This window comes from Glycine soja, chromosome 11 (genome assembly GCF_004193775.1).
Source record: "Glycine soja cultivar W05 chromosome 11, ASM419377v2, whole genome shotgun sequence".
NCBI lineage: Eukaryota > Viridiplantae > Streptophyta > Magnoliopsida > Fabales > Fabaceae > Glycine > Glycine soja.
In genome coordinates, this window is record NC_041012.1 from 3,056,787 (window position 1) to 3,072,055 (window position 15,269).

General features: G+C 28.1%; 1 protein-coding gene across 1 annotated transcript; it reads left to right on the forward strand.

Annotated features, from left to right (window-relative positions):
* The first annotated feature begins 2,827 nt into the window (after positions 1-2,827).
* Positions 2,828-7,791, forward strand: LOC114377517 (tobamovirus multiplication protein 2A-like). Its single transcript, XM_028336058.1, has 7 exons — positions 2,828-3,009; positions 3,574-3,889; positions 4,825-4,924; positions 5,122-5,202; positions 5,294-5,398; positions 6,231-6,443; positions 7,349-7,791. The coding sequence occupies exons 2-7, from the start codon at positions 3,645-3,647 to the stop codon at positions 7,454-7,456; spliced, it is 852 nt and encodes a 283-aa protein (XP_028191859.1). The 5' UTR covers positions 2,828-3,009; positions 3,574-3,644; the 3' UTR covers positions 7,457-7,791.
* Positions 7,792-15,269: the final 7,478 nt, after the last annotated feature.

A 15,269-nucleotide genomic window follows, 5' to 3' on the forward strand; every position in this document is an offset into this window, starting at 1 on the left:
TGAACCATGTTTTTTTTTCGTTCCCCTCCTGAACTTCAACCTTAACAATAAGGTATCTCTTTTGCACTCAATCTTGCTATTTATTCTTTGTTTACATCATAGTACTGGTAACACTGGTGCGAATCCGCGAGGACGATGGTGCGGCGGCGATGCTGCTTCGCGACCTGATGCAACGCCGACGGTGCCACGACGAGCTTCGTAGCCAACACTATGATCATCATTGGATTCCCCCCCCCCCCCTTTCGTGACCATCATTGGATCTCTCTAACCCATTTGCTTTATTTATCTCAAAGATTGAAATTTTTTGTTGTGAGGGTTTTTTCCCTTGATGCCTTTGGGGCTTTTGGTTGATTTGGGGTTTGATGGATTCTTTTGGATCCCTGGATTTGGATCTGCGCTTTTTGATAATTTGTTTGGGTTTGTGGAAAGTTGTTGAAAATCTAAGATTTGGATCGCAAAGGTCACGTTGAATTTTTTGTTAGTTGTTTTTTAAAAATAAAAACAAAAATAATGGCGGTCCCTAATCGCGGCTACTTTACATTGATTATTTTGAAAGTTGAATGTTGAGGGAGTGTTAACATTTTGCATGGAAGAAGAAAAAATATCAAAAATGAAACTTTCAATAATATAAAGGTACAAAATTAAATGAATTATAATTTAATGTAGCAAAATGAAACAAATATAAAATTTAATGAACCAAAATTAACATTAATCCTTTAAATAAAATAGGTAACGACATGTACATAGATATATATTTCTGTCACCATTTAAAGAATCATGTACATAGATATATATTTGTGGATTCATGTGGTTTGTATTTTTTTTGTCATTCCTAATTGAAGAATATTTATATAATAAAAGAGAATTTAAAAACATTCAATTTATAATATTGTTGAAAAATAAATTTTAATAAATATATTTTTAATAAAATGCATTTGTGATCTTCGTTGTCAATAGTGATCTTGAACTTAATTGTCTTCTATAAATAATATTTGAGTTCCTTAGCATGTACTTATATGAATTATATGAAATATTGAAAAAGTATTTTTATTATAGATAATAGTCTAAAGTCGAATTGTCTTTTGTTAATGATAATTATGATATGTACAATAAAAAATTATAATTAATTTAATTATGATACCATGAATAAATTAATTTAAAGATAGAATCAATATATTACTTTATAATATATATATATATATATATATATATATATATATATATATATATATATAGTGCAACACTTTTATCGAAAATAAGATTAAAAATAAGTACAACACTTTTACAATCAAATTATTGATTCTGTAACTAATAACTGAAATGTTTATTTATCGAAAATTATATTAGAAATCTATTATGCATCTAAATACATAAATAAATTAATCACTAAAACTATAATTTTATTTATGTTAATAATAAAGATATGTTAAAATCCTTTTAGTATATTTCACCAACTAAAGTAATCTTTATACTAAAAATTTCCAAAAAAATAATTTAATTAAATAAATTTATATTTATAAACTAATTTGGTCCTATGATATTATTCATACAGTATTTTTTATAATTTTATGTTATTTATTAAATTATTATTAGAATTTAAATTATTTAACTATAAAACTAATCAATGTGTATTTTAAATTTTTTAGAAAATATAAAAATAAATTCTTATATATATATATATATATATAATATTTTTAAAAATCTTATGTATATATATACATGTATATTACATTATATTATATGCTTATATACAGGGACAGATCCGAGGGGTTTCCCTTTGTATAAAAATGATGAAAAAAAAATTAAAATTAAAGAATATTAATAAAATAAAATATATAAGAAAAATATTTTTTTGATTTAATGATTGCTTAAAATTTTAGTAGTTTTTGAATATTGAATTTTTTTAAAACTTATTATTTATTAGAAGTAAAATATTTAAATAATTATGTAAAAAAAATTGGTCCCCATTAATACACTCTTGGGTTATATATTTATATATTCTAAAAAAAATAAAATGTAAAAGAATAATAAGACAAAGACAGGTACGGGACAAATAATTGTATATACATTCTTGTTTAAGAAAATAAAATAATATTCGTACTTAATCAAACGATTATTCTCCTTCAAAGTCATAACAAGATCGATTGCGTACCTAAAGGTTCATAATTCTTTGCCATGCATATTTTAAAATCTCAGATATTATAACATCCAATGCTAAATTCAAAATAACAAAAATTTTACAATCAAATTATTGATTATATAATTAATAATTGAAATATTTATTTATTGAGAATAAGATTAATAAATATAATATTCATCAAAATACATTAATAAATTAATCACTAAAACTATAATTTTAATTATGTTAGGCCTTAAATAATCAAGTTATGTTAAAATTCTTTTATTATATTTCACCATTTAAACTAACCTTTATATTTCAAAATTTTTTAAAAATAATTTAATTACCAAATATATATTTATAAACAAATTTGGCCCTATGATATTATTCATATAGTAAAAAGACATTCAAATATTTTTAAAATAATTTTTATTATTTAAAATTAATAATCATTATTTTTCCATTTAAAAAAATATTAAATAGTTAAGCATTTATTGTTGTTCAAATATTTTTTTTAAAAAAAAACATGTGGTTAACAAATGCATTTAATTTTATTAAAATTATTTATTATATTTTGTCATTTTTTTGTTTCTCTTATTCATTCTTGCTGTCATTTTTGTTATTAAATATTAGTGATATATTTATGTTTGGCGTATGAGCTTTGTAGTCCAATGGTTAGTATTTATCCAATCTACTATTAAGCCATAGGATCAAATCCTTTGTGGCTGTGTGTCAGATTTAGAATTTGAATTTTTTTATAACACAAAGACACCCAGCGCGTCTCCCAAACTTGGAATAATTAAATTACTATTTTGGACAATTGTCATCAAACTGAAGAGGTTGGAAAGCCAACCTTGGCAAATTTCAACCCGAAATCGTCGATTTCTTCTGTATGTTCTGGCAGCTTAGACCCAATCACTCATCTCTACTCGTCATTTATTTGTTTGTTTATTTTTCGTTTAATTAATAGCCGAAGCTCTTGTTAATTTTCTGAACTACACTTTACTGTGTATAGGGTTCAATTGCATTCTAAGCAACGCCAGCATTTTTTTTCAGAAAAAAAGGAATTACGGATATAAATTTGCATTTATTACGTTTTAGAAATGGTTTTCCTTTTTTTGTCTTTTGGAAATCAAACATTTAAAGTTATGTTAGGATAAAAGTTAGAGAAATTGCTTTTGCGAATTCTAATTCATAATTCTGAATTCCAGTGCACAAAATGAAGAAGGAAAACATTGTTATTTTGGGAGTAGAAGTACTTTTGAGCTCTCTCAATTGAAATTCAAATATGCATATTAATTTCTGTCTTTTTGAGACAGTAAAGTGTAAACGGAGAAGTTGAAGTTATCATGTCTCTTAAAATTCTAATTGAACTGCAGGTGTTATCGTTGATGTTATAGTTTCTATTTATTTCTTATCTGATACTATAGAGATGTGCCTGTCTGTTTCTGCAGAAAATATATACAGGGCATTGGTCTCCTTTTTGAATTGTGGTTGAGGGATTAAAGTACTGTTATTGGTAGAGATGGCATGTAGGGGATGCTGGGAATGCCTTTTGAAGCTTTTTAACTTCATATTGACCCTCACTGGTCTTGCCATTGTGGGCTATGGAATCTATCTTTTTGTTGAATTCTCTAAAGCTTCAGATGATGACAACATGCCGGCAATTTCTCCTGTAAGCGATGATTCTTCTCTGATTCAACTTGGCCGGCCTGTGCTTATGGCCGTGTCTCTATCCAACGACTTTTTTGATAACTTGCCCCGTGCTTGGTATGTATGCTGCTCTCTCCTTGCTACTTTTGGGGCATATAGATTGATTTATGTTTATTCTTAACTAGCTAATGGTTTAGTTTTTGGTTATATTTGCTGCATCAGTTTGCTATCTGTTATCTAGTTTGGCTGCAGGTTGTATTCATGCTGACAAAGCTTTTTTTTTTCCCAAGGGTAGGGGGGAATTAGCTTGAATGACTCATAACCATGTAATAATCAGTATTGTATGAAATGCATAGTTAAGTTAAAACAAGTTTAGCTTGCTTTAGAAAAAATATGGTTAAAATGCATTCAGTACTTTATGCCAGAGATAACAGGGCTTTGGAGTTGGAATCGACCTCTTAATTAGATTTTAAGGCATGACCTCTAGTTTTAAGTGTGTACTTCTATATCATTATGTTTGAATTTGGTGACATTTAGTGAGATTGTCAAGGTGAAACTTTTGGAATGGTTGGTCAATAGACTGTGGACTTGTGGTTATGAAAGAATTGGAGCTTCAAAAGGTAAAGTTGAAGGCTAAGCATGCTTGACCTTTCATTGGCGTAATTGGTCCATCATTGATTATTCTTGCCATTGACTAAGAAAAGAAACTTCAATAAAATTTATGCACTTTTTAGAATGGTGCACAAAATGTGAATTTGAATTATCTTTTATTTTTTATGGTGTAGTATTTTTTTACTGACTAATCTATTTGTGTGAGAAAAAGAAAATGACCAATAAAATATCACATGTAGTATTTTGTCCTTTTATTTCTTCTATTATTTTGTTCGTTCTTGAGTTATGACTGATATATTACATTTATATATGATAAACTGCCCCATTTTTCACTCATAGTACATCACTAATCAGTTAGTGCACATGCTCAACACATTTCATTACTTTTGAAGTGGACAAAGACCAATCTCACTCTAATTCATTATTTCATTTTTTGGCAGGTTTATTTACTTATTTATTGGTATTGGAGTGGTTCTCTTTCTTATTTCTTGTTTTGGTTGTATTGGAGCTGCAGCACGAAATGGATGCTGCCTGAGCTGTGTATCCTATTAGCATGTCTTATGCTACAGTAAAAAATATTTCATGGTCTCATAAATTTGCACTCATATACAAAGAAAACATGAGTATTTGTTTATGCTCTTTTTTCCCTGTGTATATGTGCAGCTGTGTGTGCATATATATATGCATTAATCGTACTAATAAAAGGAATTGTTATTAAGTTCCTTAAGCCAATAAAGTATTCAATTTTGGTGGCATTATTGATCTTGGTAGAGCTGGGATGTGCAGCCTTTATATTCTTTGACAAAAACTGGAAAGAAGTAAGTAAAATTGTCTGTGGTAATATGTGATCTGAAATTAATGAAAGATGTATATATCATCTTATAATTATATTTCATAATTTTAATTCAGCAAATACCAACTGACAAAACTGGAGAGTTTGATGCGATATATGGATTTCTGATTGAGAATTGGAATATCATGAAATGGGTTGCTCTTGGAATTGTTATCTTTGAGGTAAGCTAAGAAGTTGTATGATTGGCAATTGAAAGAAAGCTATATTGTTTTGCAGTCATATATGTCTTTGTGCTTGTGCCCACAGATAAATAGTCTCTAGGATTATAATTCACTAATCAAACTATCCATTTTATAAAGGATTTAACTAGATTGGACCAATAACAAATTGAGAATGCTTGAACTCTTGATAAGGAGAATACACTGTTTATTTTATTGATAATTTGATATTTGATAGGAACATCTAGATACCAGGAAGACAAGGAAAATGAATTGATTATTACCACCATCCTGTTAATAATTTCATGGGAGTCACTCGTCATCGACATTCAACAATAGGATTCCCCTGCCCCCTATCTCCCCCTTTCTTTATTGACGAGAAATGAAGTGATAGGGGTATATCTAGGGACTTAATTTCTTGACCCAAAAAAATGAAGATGCAGTTTTGATACCAACATATTTAGCAGAGAAAGAGAAACCTGGAAGAGACAAAGTGAGAAAATATCACGGATTGAGAAGGTTGAAATATGCTTGTCAAGTAACAATCAACTTTGAAATTCAGGAATTTTGCAAACAATATGCCTGTGAGAAGCCTCACTTTGTTTGTTGTGATATAATACAATATTACTTCTAGTTCTCAAATGTACTTGAGTAGCTTATTGAAAATGTCTTATCCTATCCCCACTTACCTACCACCAGAAGAAGAGGGGAGGGGCCTATTATAATGAAAGCCTTATACGTGTGTGTGATGTAATTTTCCTATCATTATGTTTGTAGAACATAAAATTTGGTAGAATTCTTATCATATATCTAAGGAATGTGTATGAAATTGCAGGCCCTTCTTTTCCTGTTAGCCCTTATTGTTAGGGCTGCAAATAGGCCAGCAGATTATGATAGTGATGAGGAGTTCATTAATCCAAGGCAGCAAGTACAACAGCCATTGCTCAACAGACTACCAGCAGGCCCAGCAACAGGGATACCGGTTGCTGGAACAATTGACCAGCGTCCAAGCAGAAATGATGCATGGAGTACACGGATGAGGGAGAAGGTGCAATCCTTTTCTCTTTAGTTGACTTTATCTAATATTGTTATGCCGTTTTTTCATGTGAGGCTTTTGTCTTAACACACTTGAGTAATCCTGGATTGTGCTGGATAGTACCATACTTGTGTGTGTCTGGTGCAATCCTGACTTTTTAGCCTTGTGGTTGCCAAACCTTTCCCCCATACAAACACAGATATTTGGCTTCTCAGGGTTGAGGTCATAAGAGCCAATAGATATGATCTTTACCCAGGATGTTTATACATACATACATAGATATAAAGGAGCTATTTAGGTGATAGTAATTTAATATTATAAGAAATGAAAACAATGTATGAATATTAATCATTGGATATAATTTGAATGATCAAGTTTAAAAGATAAATTTACATGACTTTTTGAGTGGTCATTTGATTATGGAATAACTTTAATTTTGATCATCTATATATACAAGTTTCTTTCGGTCTATGAATTTGTTAAGCATTTTAATTTTAAAAGAGTTTTCTGATTATAATATTATTCCATTTTCAGAAGAATATTGAAGCATTAAAATAGCATTGTTATAGAATTTCATGTGATTCTATGTATGAAGTTTTCAATCTTCATCATTCTGTTAAATTCATGTCTTCAAAGATTGGCTAAACCTGTATATCTAATGTTTTTCTGATGTCACACAAAGTGCAAAGCGGGAAACCTCTTTTGCATAGGACATGTTTCAATAAACTCTGTTGGTTAGCAATCAGTGTTTTCAAATTATTCATTTAGTCTTCCTGTTTTAAGCTATCTCTTATTGTTTTTACTAGGATTCATTGAAAAATACACATGCATATACACACGTTATTATTAGTTTTGTTAGTTGATTATGGTGTTGTATGTGGTTTTTACTGTCTAACACTATTATTGTTGTTATTCAGTATGGGCTTGATACTTCAGAATTTACATACAACCCATCTGAGTCTAACAGGTTCCAACAAGTAAACTCACAGCCAACTGAAGAAAAGAGCCGCTGCGCTATAATGTGATCTCTTTCGCTGAGTTTGTGTACACAACTCGCACTGTACTGGTTCACTCTATGACATGGCCAACACCATCTTCATGTTAGTGTGCAGTATTGTGCTGAGACGTCAAAATTTACTGTGGTGTTGCTTATGTTCATAGTTAGGGGGAGTGAGTAGTGAAGTCGTTGATGCCCCCATATTGTTGCTTCAAAGCCAATGTCTTCTTTGGCCCATGTTTTGCCCGTGGTCATTACTCGCTTGTTGGGAAAACTATGATTTAGTCCTTAAAGGTTCTGATTGAGATTAACTTGATTTACATCATTATCACCATCAATTTAATTTTCTAAAAACATTGATTAGTTTAGTCTTTTAATATTAAAAAAATAGCATCAATTTAGTCCCTTAATTATAGAAAATTGGAATTGTCTATTTGAGAAAGGCTAGGAACATATTTTATAATTGAAGGGTTAAATTGTATCTTTTATAGGACAAAAAAAGTTAATCCAATCTTTTCAGAAGTTGCATTAATGTAAATGTTTATTTTTGGTTAGTGATTTTATGAGGGGATATTTGCAAATATGCCACCTGAATAGCTGTTTTATGTGTGGTGATAAAAAAAAATATCTTGTTTAGGATGACGTTTTAAAAAAAAATTATACATTGAGGTGCTTTAAAAAAGAATGTAGTATAGTTTTTTTTATTGGTAAAAATTGAAGATAAATATAAGAAATTTATAACAATGTATGTATTTACTAAATTAACTGAGTTAAATTCTGTTTTAGTACATAGTTACTCATAAAATAACTTATGATCATTTAACCAACAAAGTTTAGAACCGTTGATATTGATAGATAGTTAAGTTTTTTAAGCATGTGGATAGGAGTTTGATTTTCTGGTTGCATGTATGAAGATTTTATTGAGAGAGATAAAATTTACTTTGGTGATTTTTAAGTCTCAAGTTAGTCTCATGACTTTTGGCTGTGTGAATATTTTGTTTTTAGCAAAAAAAAAAGAAGAGATTTTTTAGAGATACATTACACCTCACTTGCTTAGGTTTTCTTATATGACATGAAACTTTTCATCTCACTTTGCGAAGATTATCTTTAAATGCAGTAGATAAAACCCTAAAAATGGTTACAGTTTTTTTTTTACAGAAAAAAGAATAAAAAAAAATATTTACGTTCGCATGTTGGTTGTTGATTTTCTGCCTTTTTTTTTTTTGCTGTGAAGGATTTTCTGCTTTATAACAGCACAATTTGGAGTAAACTGGCCTTGAATTACATTGCAATGCAATATGATCGAGTTGTAGGAGACTAGGTGAACTGTGATTGAATTACAATCTGGACAATTTTTAATTTATTGGATGGATTGATCTATTAAATTATTGAAGGAACAACTAGTTCTCCAAGAGTGGTAACGGTAAAGACTTGGGCTAGCTGTGTTGTCTCAATAATATTTCCCGTTTCTTTCTTGAAGGTGTGAATTGTGAGTATGAAAAAAAAAATAGTGGTAAGTATACTTTTCTTTCGTTATATATATGAGATTGAAAAATAAACACAAAGAAGTACCAAAAGAAAATAGTAATAATAATATGAGGTCGAAAATGAATGTCCAGGTAGAAGCAAATTGGTTTGAGTTTAGAAGTTCTGCCCTATGCCGCCAAATAAGTATTTTGGATTATGAATTAATTAAATATGTCTGAGGAGGCTCTGGAACGTTATTATTCTAAACATCTCATCTCTTTCCGCGTTCGTCTAGAAGAATCTTATGCACAAAACAGACAATTGCTCTTCATAGAGAAATTATCAAGTATGCTGAATGTTTACGTTATCACTTAATTTTTTAATTAATTTTTGCACGAAACATGCATCATATGTCCATGGCATGCATAATACAATATTTATTATGCTCCTTATGGACTCACTCACGTAACTCAAGCTACGAATCACATGGTAGCAATATACTATTTATTTTCTAGCTAGTCTACTGGTTTTCTCTTAGGTTTCTTTAATCCATTTTATGCGATTCTTCCTTGTAAGAGGAGGACATATGCTCAATTTTTATTGCGCGTGTAACGGTGAAGATGTTGACCCCTTATTTTTTCTTTCACGTGGTTTTGATTAGTGACAGGTTGGCTGAATAACACTTCCAAATTTATTTTTCATAGTCTTATATATCTTTTGTTGCTTTTTATATAATTTAAAATTTATTTCAGAGGATATTTTTATCCCGATATTCTTTATGTATGGGTTGCTAGCTAGCATCCAAAAACATAAACAAGTGGAAGACAACATTTTAAAAAAGGAAAAATAGAGAAGAGTTGAGAATGAGTCAAGTTTAATATTGCTAATGATGGTTGATTATGTTGTCAAGGTTGAGCTGTGTTTATGCAAAGATCTTGATTTGATTCATGTATTGTCAAGCATTCACTAATTGTATAGCCAGTCCTGTTTTAATGATACAGTAACCTATACATTTCCCCCAAAACAATTCGATTGCAGCCACACAGATATAAAATTTCCCTCTACATCCTTGATATTCTGACTAAACACTCTTTCAATCAAAGAAGTCAATTGTATAAGGAGAAGTTGAATGAAAAGATCTTACTCATGACATATAGAAGTATATAGACTAATGTAAATTGACCAGAACAAGTTATATTCAAAAGCTACATATAATTTTTTTTAGTGTTCTAAATTGTAATATCTATCTAATAAACTCCCACACGTGGTAACCAAGTTATATTAGATTTAGAATCCTTGATTTTAATTTTTTAATTCTTTTATTGATTGAAATTTGAAAATTTGGAATTTATAAAATTTTATTTTCGATAATAATATATTCAGTGATTTTGTTATGCTATTAACACTACAAGTCACACTGATAAAAAAATTATTACTTAAATTATAAGTAATTCCATTAATTTTTTTAAACAGTAATATCATTAAATACAACTATTATTTAAATCATTCATTCTATGTGTATTTTTTAAATTTAAATTTATGATATTATTAATTAAAATTAACTAACTTAACTACTCATATTGATATTAATAAATTAATGAGATATTTGTTTTTTTATGGGACTATAAGTAATATTATTTTGACAAGTGATATATATAAATATTAGAGTGACCTTGGCTTGGAAGGCATGTTTAAAGTCTGTGCATGTTTGGATCCACTTGAGTCTTGATATATGTAACTTTAAATTTGATGCTCATCCGACTTTATAAAAGTAAATCTAAATACATGTTAAGGGTTTGTTAGATAAACTTTTTTTATAAATACTATTAGAAGAAAAAAATAAGAATAAAAATGAAATGGATGTCTTTATAAATTTAAATTAATCTTTACATACTAATATAGTATGACATGATTGATATATAATTTAATTTTTTAAGCATGTGATCAATTGGTCAAGAATTCAATTCTTAATGTATGAAAAGTTCATATATTAGAAGAGATTAGTTTCTTAAATATATCTTAATACCTCAGTAAATTAGTCTTTAGCTCTTGAGTGAAGGGTATCCTAAATTCACAAAATAAAAAATAGTTTATGCAAGTTAATTTGTAGATCTCTCCCGTATTAACTTCTCTAAAATATAGTTTTTAAATCATGGAAAAAATCATTTTTTTATTTATTTCTCCTAAAAGTATTTATGAAATAGTTTATCTAAACAATCACAAAGGCTCGAAATGGGAAATCCTAATTTTTAATTTAAAAAACGGTATTTATTTTGTGTGAAGAAAATTTTAATTGGATTTCCCATTTCTCTGCACTGATCAAGCCATCGTCGCTCTCAGTAGCTTCCGCTTTCAAATAGAGTATTGTAGGTCATTGATTAACCTAGCTTGGTCGGTTATCAATATACACATTTATAGTCGAATTTAATTTGTTTCTTTCCGTTTTGTTCTATTTTGGCTGCAGGGCACTCTATAGGAATGACTTGAAGCAAATTACAATCACTAAAACGGACTAAGATTTTAAAAAGGAAAAAGGAAAAAGGAAAAAGGAAGTGCACCAGCCACAATGTCACATGACAAGTCCTTATCTTATACTTGACAACTACGATGCTACTTTGCTTATTGCACAATAACATCACATATTACATCTCACGAGTTCCATTTTTCCTTATCTACCCGTGATTCATATATAAGCCACTAATTAATGTCTAGTTTTAAGAGGAAAGTTATTTACTTAATTCATTGCGTTCATCTTATAACAAATTTGAAAGTGCCAGTAGCACTAATCGTAATTGAAAAAACCGAGTACAAATTTAAAATGAATAAACTGTAAATCATCAAAATAAAAAAAAATATTACAAAATAATTAATTTGGATTTTTTTAGATAATAAAATAAAAAGTTGATCCAATTTTTTTAAAAAAATAATGTATATATTGTTAAAACAAATTTTATTAAAAAGTTCATATTAAAATCATATATTTAGAAACTTCTATATTATATATGAAGTCAAACTCAATTTCTTCTCTTGAATCCGGATACGTATAGTAGGATTGAAAATAAATTTAAAATTTAGATTTGTCTTTAGATGTATTTTAACGAACTTTTCTCAAACTTGCAGTTTAATTTATGAGCTCTTTCTCCTTTTTAAATAAGAAACCTATTCATTTGTATTTTGCGCATGCCATTAATATTATCCGTGGGTCCAATACTCATCAAGTTGAGAAGCACGTAATTGACGATGGCTCTGTTTCATGCTTTCATTGATTATTTGGCATTTGCTTTGATCTTCAAACTTTATGCGTCGTTTCCCTACTTTCTCTATTTCTCTTTGATCGGTAGATATACAGAAAATGAAAAAAAAAAGGGGGGTATATACATTTTTTTTGTGTGTGTGTGTAAAAGGTAGAAAGAATAAATTAACAATAAAAAAATAAAGAGGGAGAGTGAAAAATGTTATAAAAAAATTAAAATAAAAAAGATAAGAATATTGTGTAAATGCTCGAATAATCATTATCGCTAGATATTATTTGTGTGGTTAAAATCATTGATTTTGACAAAAATATACATATTTGAACGTATTGATTCTTTTTTAAAAAAAGGAAACAAGACATTCATTTATAGGAATAATAAAATAAAAACCTTCGTATTCGAAAGGTTGCAAACGAATTTATTCTTAACAGAAGTTGCTATTTAACAAAATTAACGGATAAACTAGTTTAAAACTAAAAAAAATCAATTAAAATAAGTTAACTTATTAAACTATAAATTCTTAACAAAACTAGATGTTAAATTAATTAATAAATACGACAAAATATTACAAATGATATAAAAGAAAAAATATGATAAAATAATAAAGATATAACTGAAAAGACTAAAAAATTATAAATTCAAATATTACATAAAATAATGTTTCAAAAATATTAGAAATTACTAATTAAAATAAACTCCTTTATTAAACAAATATATTTTAATTAAATAAATAAATAAAGTTAAATAATGTTAACACATACAGAATACAGATCTAGGTTAGATTTTCTCAGCCATTATATTGCTGTGTAGACAGGAGGCATCAACAGGGTTGTCAATGCCATAAACCTCGTAGCTGAAGATGCTGTGACAGCTGCTTATTCGATCAGTAGCAATGGCATATACCACGCATGCATGCATGTGCTACTTGCTGCCTTTATTGTTGAATTTAGTGAAAATGTTTAACTAACTATGATATGATTTGATTTCATAATCTATTTTTCTTGGGTGAGTTCTGACTTGCTTGGAAGTCCACTTTATTTCATCAGAACAAAAGAGTTTTGTGAAAAAAGATATATTTTTCAGAAGATACCGTCTTGGGATACACTGTTTGATGTAACGAGACCACTTTATTTCACTGGACGACGCTGATCAATCATTTCAGCGGATGAAGAATAAAGTTTCTTTATAATTTTTTTAGTTGTAACAGTTTGAATTAATGTGCATTTTCAAAATAAAATAAAAATTAAGTCTACACCAATGCATATATTAAGTGATATAAAATTGTTTTAGTTAATGATTTCAAGTTCAAACCTAAAATACGTAATTATGTTAAATAATTAGAGAAAATCTTTTGATTACCCAAACAGTGAAATACTAATTTGGAATGATTTTGATTACATGACAATTATCTCGTTTTTATGCTTTGGCCACGGGGAAAAGGTGAAAGTGAAAGAGCTATGTGATTTCGTGTGGCCAAAGTCCTAATCCTAAAGATTTATATAAAATCTCACGTTTTAATCCTTTAAATCCCTATTAAGGGAGTCAATTCAAGCCAATCTGGTGTTTCAAAGGTCAAGCGTGAGTTGTATCCCAATGATTAATGAATCAAGTATATATTTGGGATTCGATTTAGTATATTGCTCAACTTACTTTAATTTATATTTTTATTAATAAATATTAATTATTAATTTTTATTTGTGAGAATTTAAACTTATTACTTATTTTTTTCTTCATCGTTTATCATCAAATCAATCTTATATCTACTTAGTTTATTGATCTTGAAATTCATTTACTTTTATATAAACTATATCTACTTTTTCAAATTTGATTAGTTAATTTAAAAATGAATTTATATTAAAAATTAAAATTAATTATCATTTAAAGTATATCAATATTTATTTTCCGTTAATATCAATACTTATATTATTTCGTCATGATGTTTATTGACTTTTGAGCTAATTCGGTCAACTGCGGGATGACTTGCTTTGAGCTAAGCCGAATGAAGTCAGGCCCAAACTAGTTTTATAAATTACAACTAAAGATTTTATACATTTAAGAGTCTATTTCACAGATGAAATTGGAATTGTAATTAATTTAAAATCAGAATTTTAATTTCATTTCTTTTAAAGTTGAAATTGGTTTCAAATATTTTTCACTTTAAACTTTGTAAAGAATTACAATATACATACATACATATATATATATATATATATATATATATATGTATTATAATGACAAGTTAAATTTTAATTTCATTTAGACACTAATAAAGGGATATACTTGCATGTCAAACTATGTATCATTTGAGTAGAAAGAAATTAATTTACAGGTGATTTTTTTTTTGTCATTATAATATTAGTTAGAAGTTTCTACTAGTTTTACTCAAGATTAACATTTGCTGGAGATTAATGATAACAGTAATAATACTAGTAAAAATTGAATGAGTTATAATGCCAGTGATAACAACAATAAATATAATAATGGTGATTAATAACAATGATAATATAATAACGGAATAAAAGATAATTATAGTAATAATAATGACGATGAATTTTAGTGATTGATGGAAATAATGGTGGGGAATGACGATTGTGGTTAGCAGTGACACCAATAACTAACGAAATGTAGTAGAATTGATAAGGAAAAAGATGAGTGGTTGTATTGGTGTTGACATTGATGGAGTGATCTCCAGTAGTAAAAATAGTGGTAGAATGAGTTTTTGTTTGTTTGTCAGCAATATTAGTAGTGAGTGGCGTTGACATTAATAAGTGATGAAAGCAATAAGAATAAATTTCAATGATCATTGTAAAAAAAAAAGAATGTCAATGATAGTAGATGGAGTATCACAAAATTAAATATAGTTGCATTTGAGGTTAATTAAGAATTATAATTTATAAAATATGGATAAAAATTGGAAATGTTAGTTTTAGTTATATTGAAATTCTATAAAATTAATCAGATCTTAAAGTTATGATTCTAATATTTATTTTAAAAAAACATAAAAACGTATAATTTCAATTTTAAGATCCAATTCTGTTTTAAACCTTAATTTCATGCCTAATTCTACGCATCAAACAAACAGTACTAATGATACATACAAAAATATAATATAAATTTAATTCC

Bases quoted from the DNA above. Each gene is read 5' to 3' on its own strand.
- LOC114377517 (XM_028336058.1), top strand. From the start codon at position 3,645: ATGGCATGTAGGGGATGCTGGGAATGCCTTTTGAAGCTTTTTAACTTC. The intron at 4,925-5,121 runs GTATCCTATTAG...AAGCCAATAAAG, and splicing joins ATGGATGCTGCCTGAGCTGT to TATTCAATTTTGGTGGCATT. The intron at 5,399-6,230 runs GTAAGCTAAGAA...ATGAAATTGCAG, and splicing joins TTGGAATTGTTATCTTTGAG to GCCCTTCTTTTCCTGTTAGC.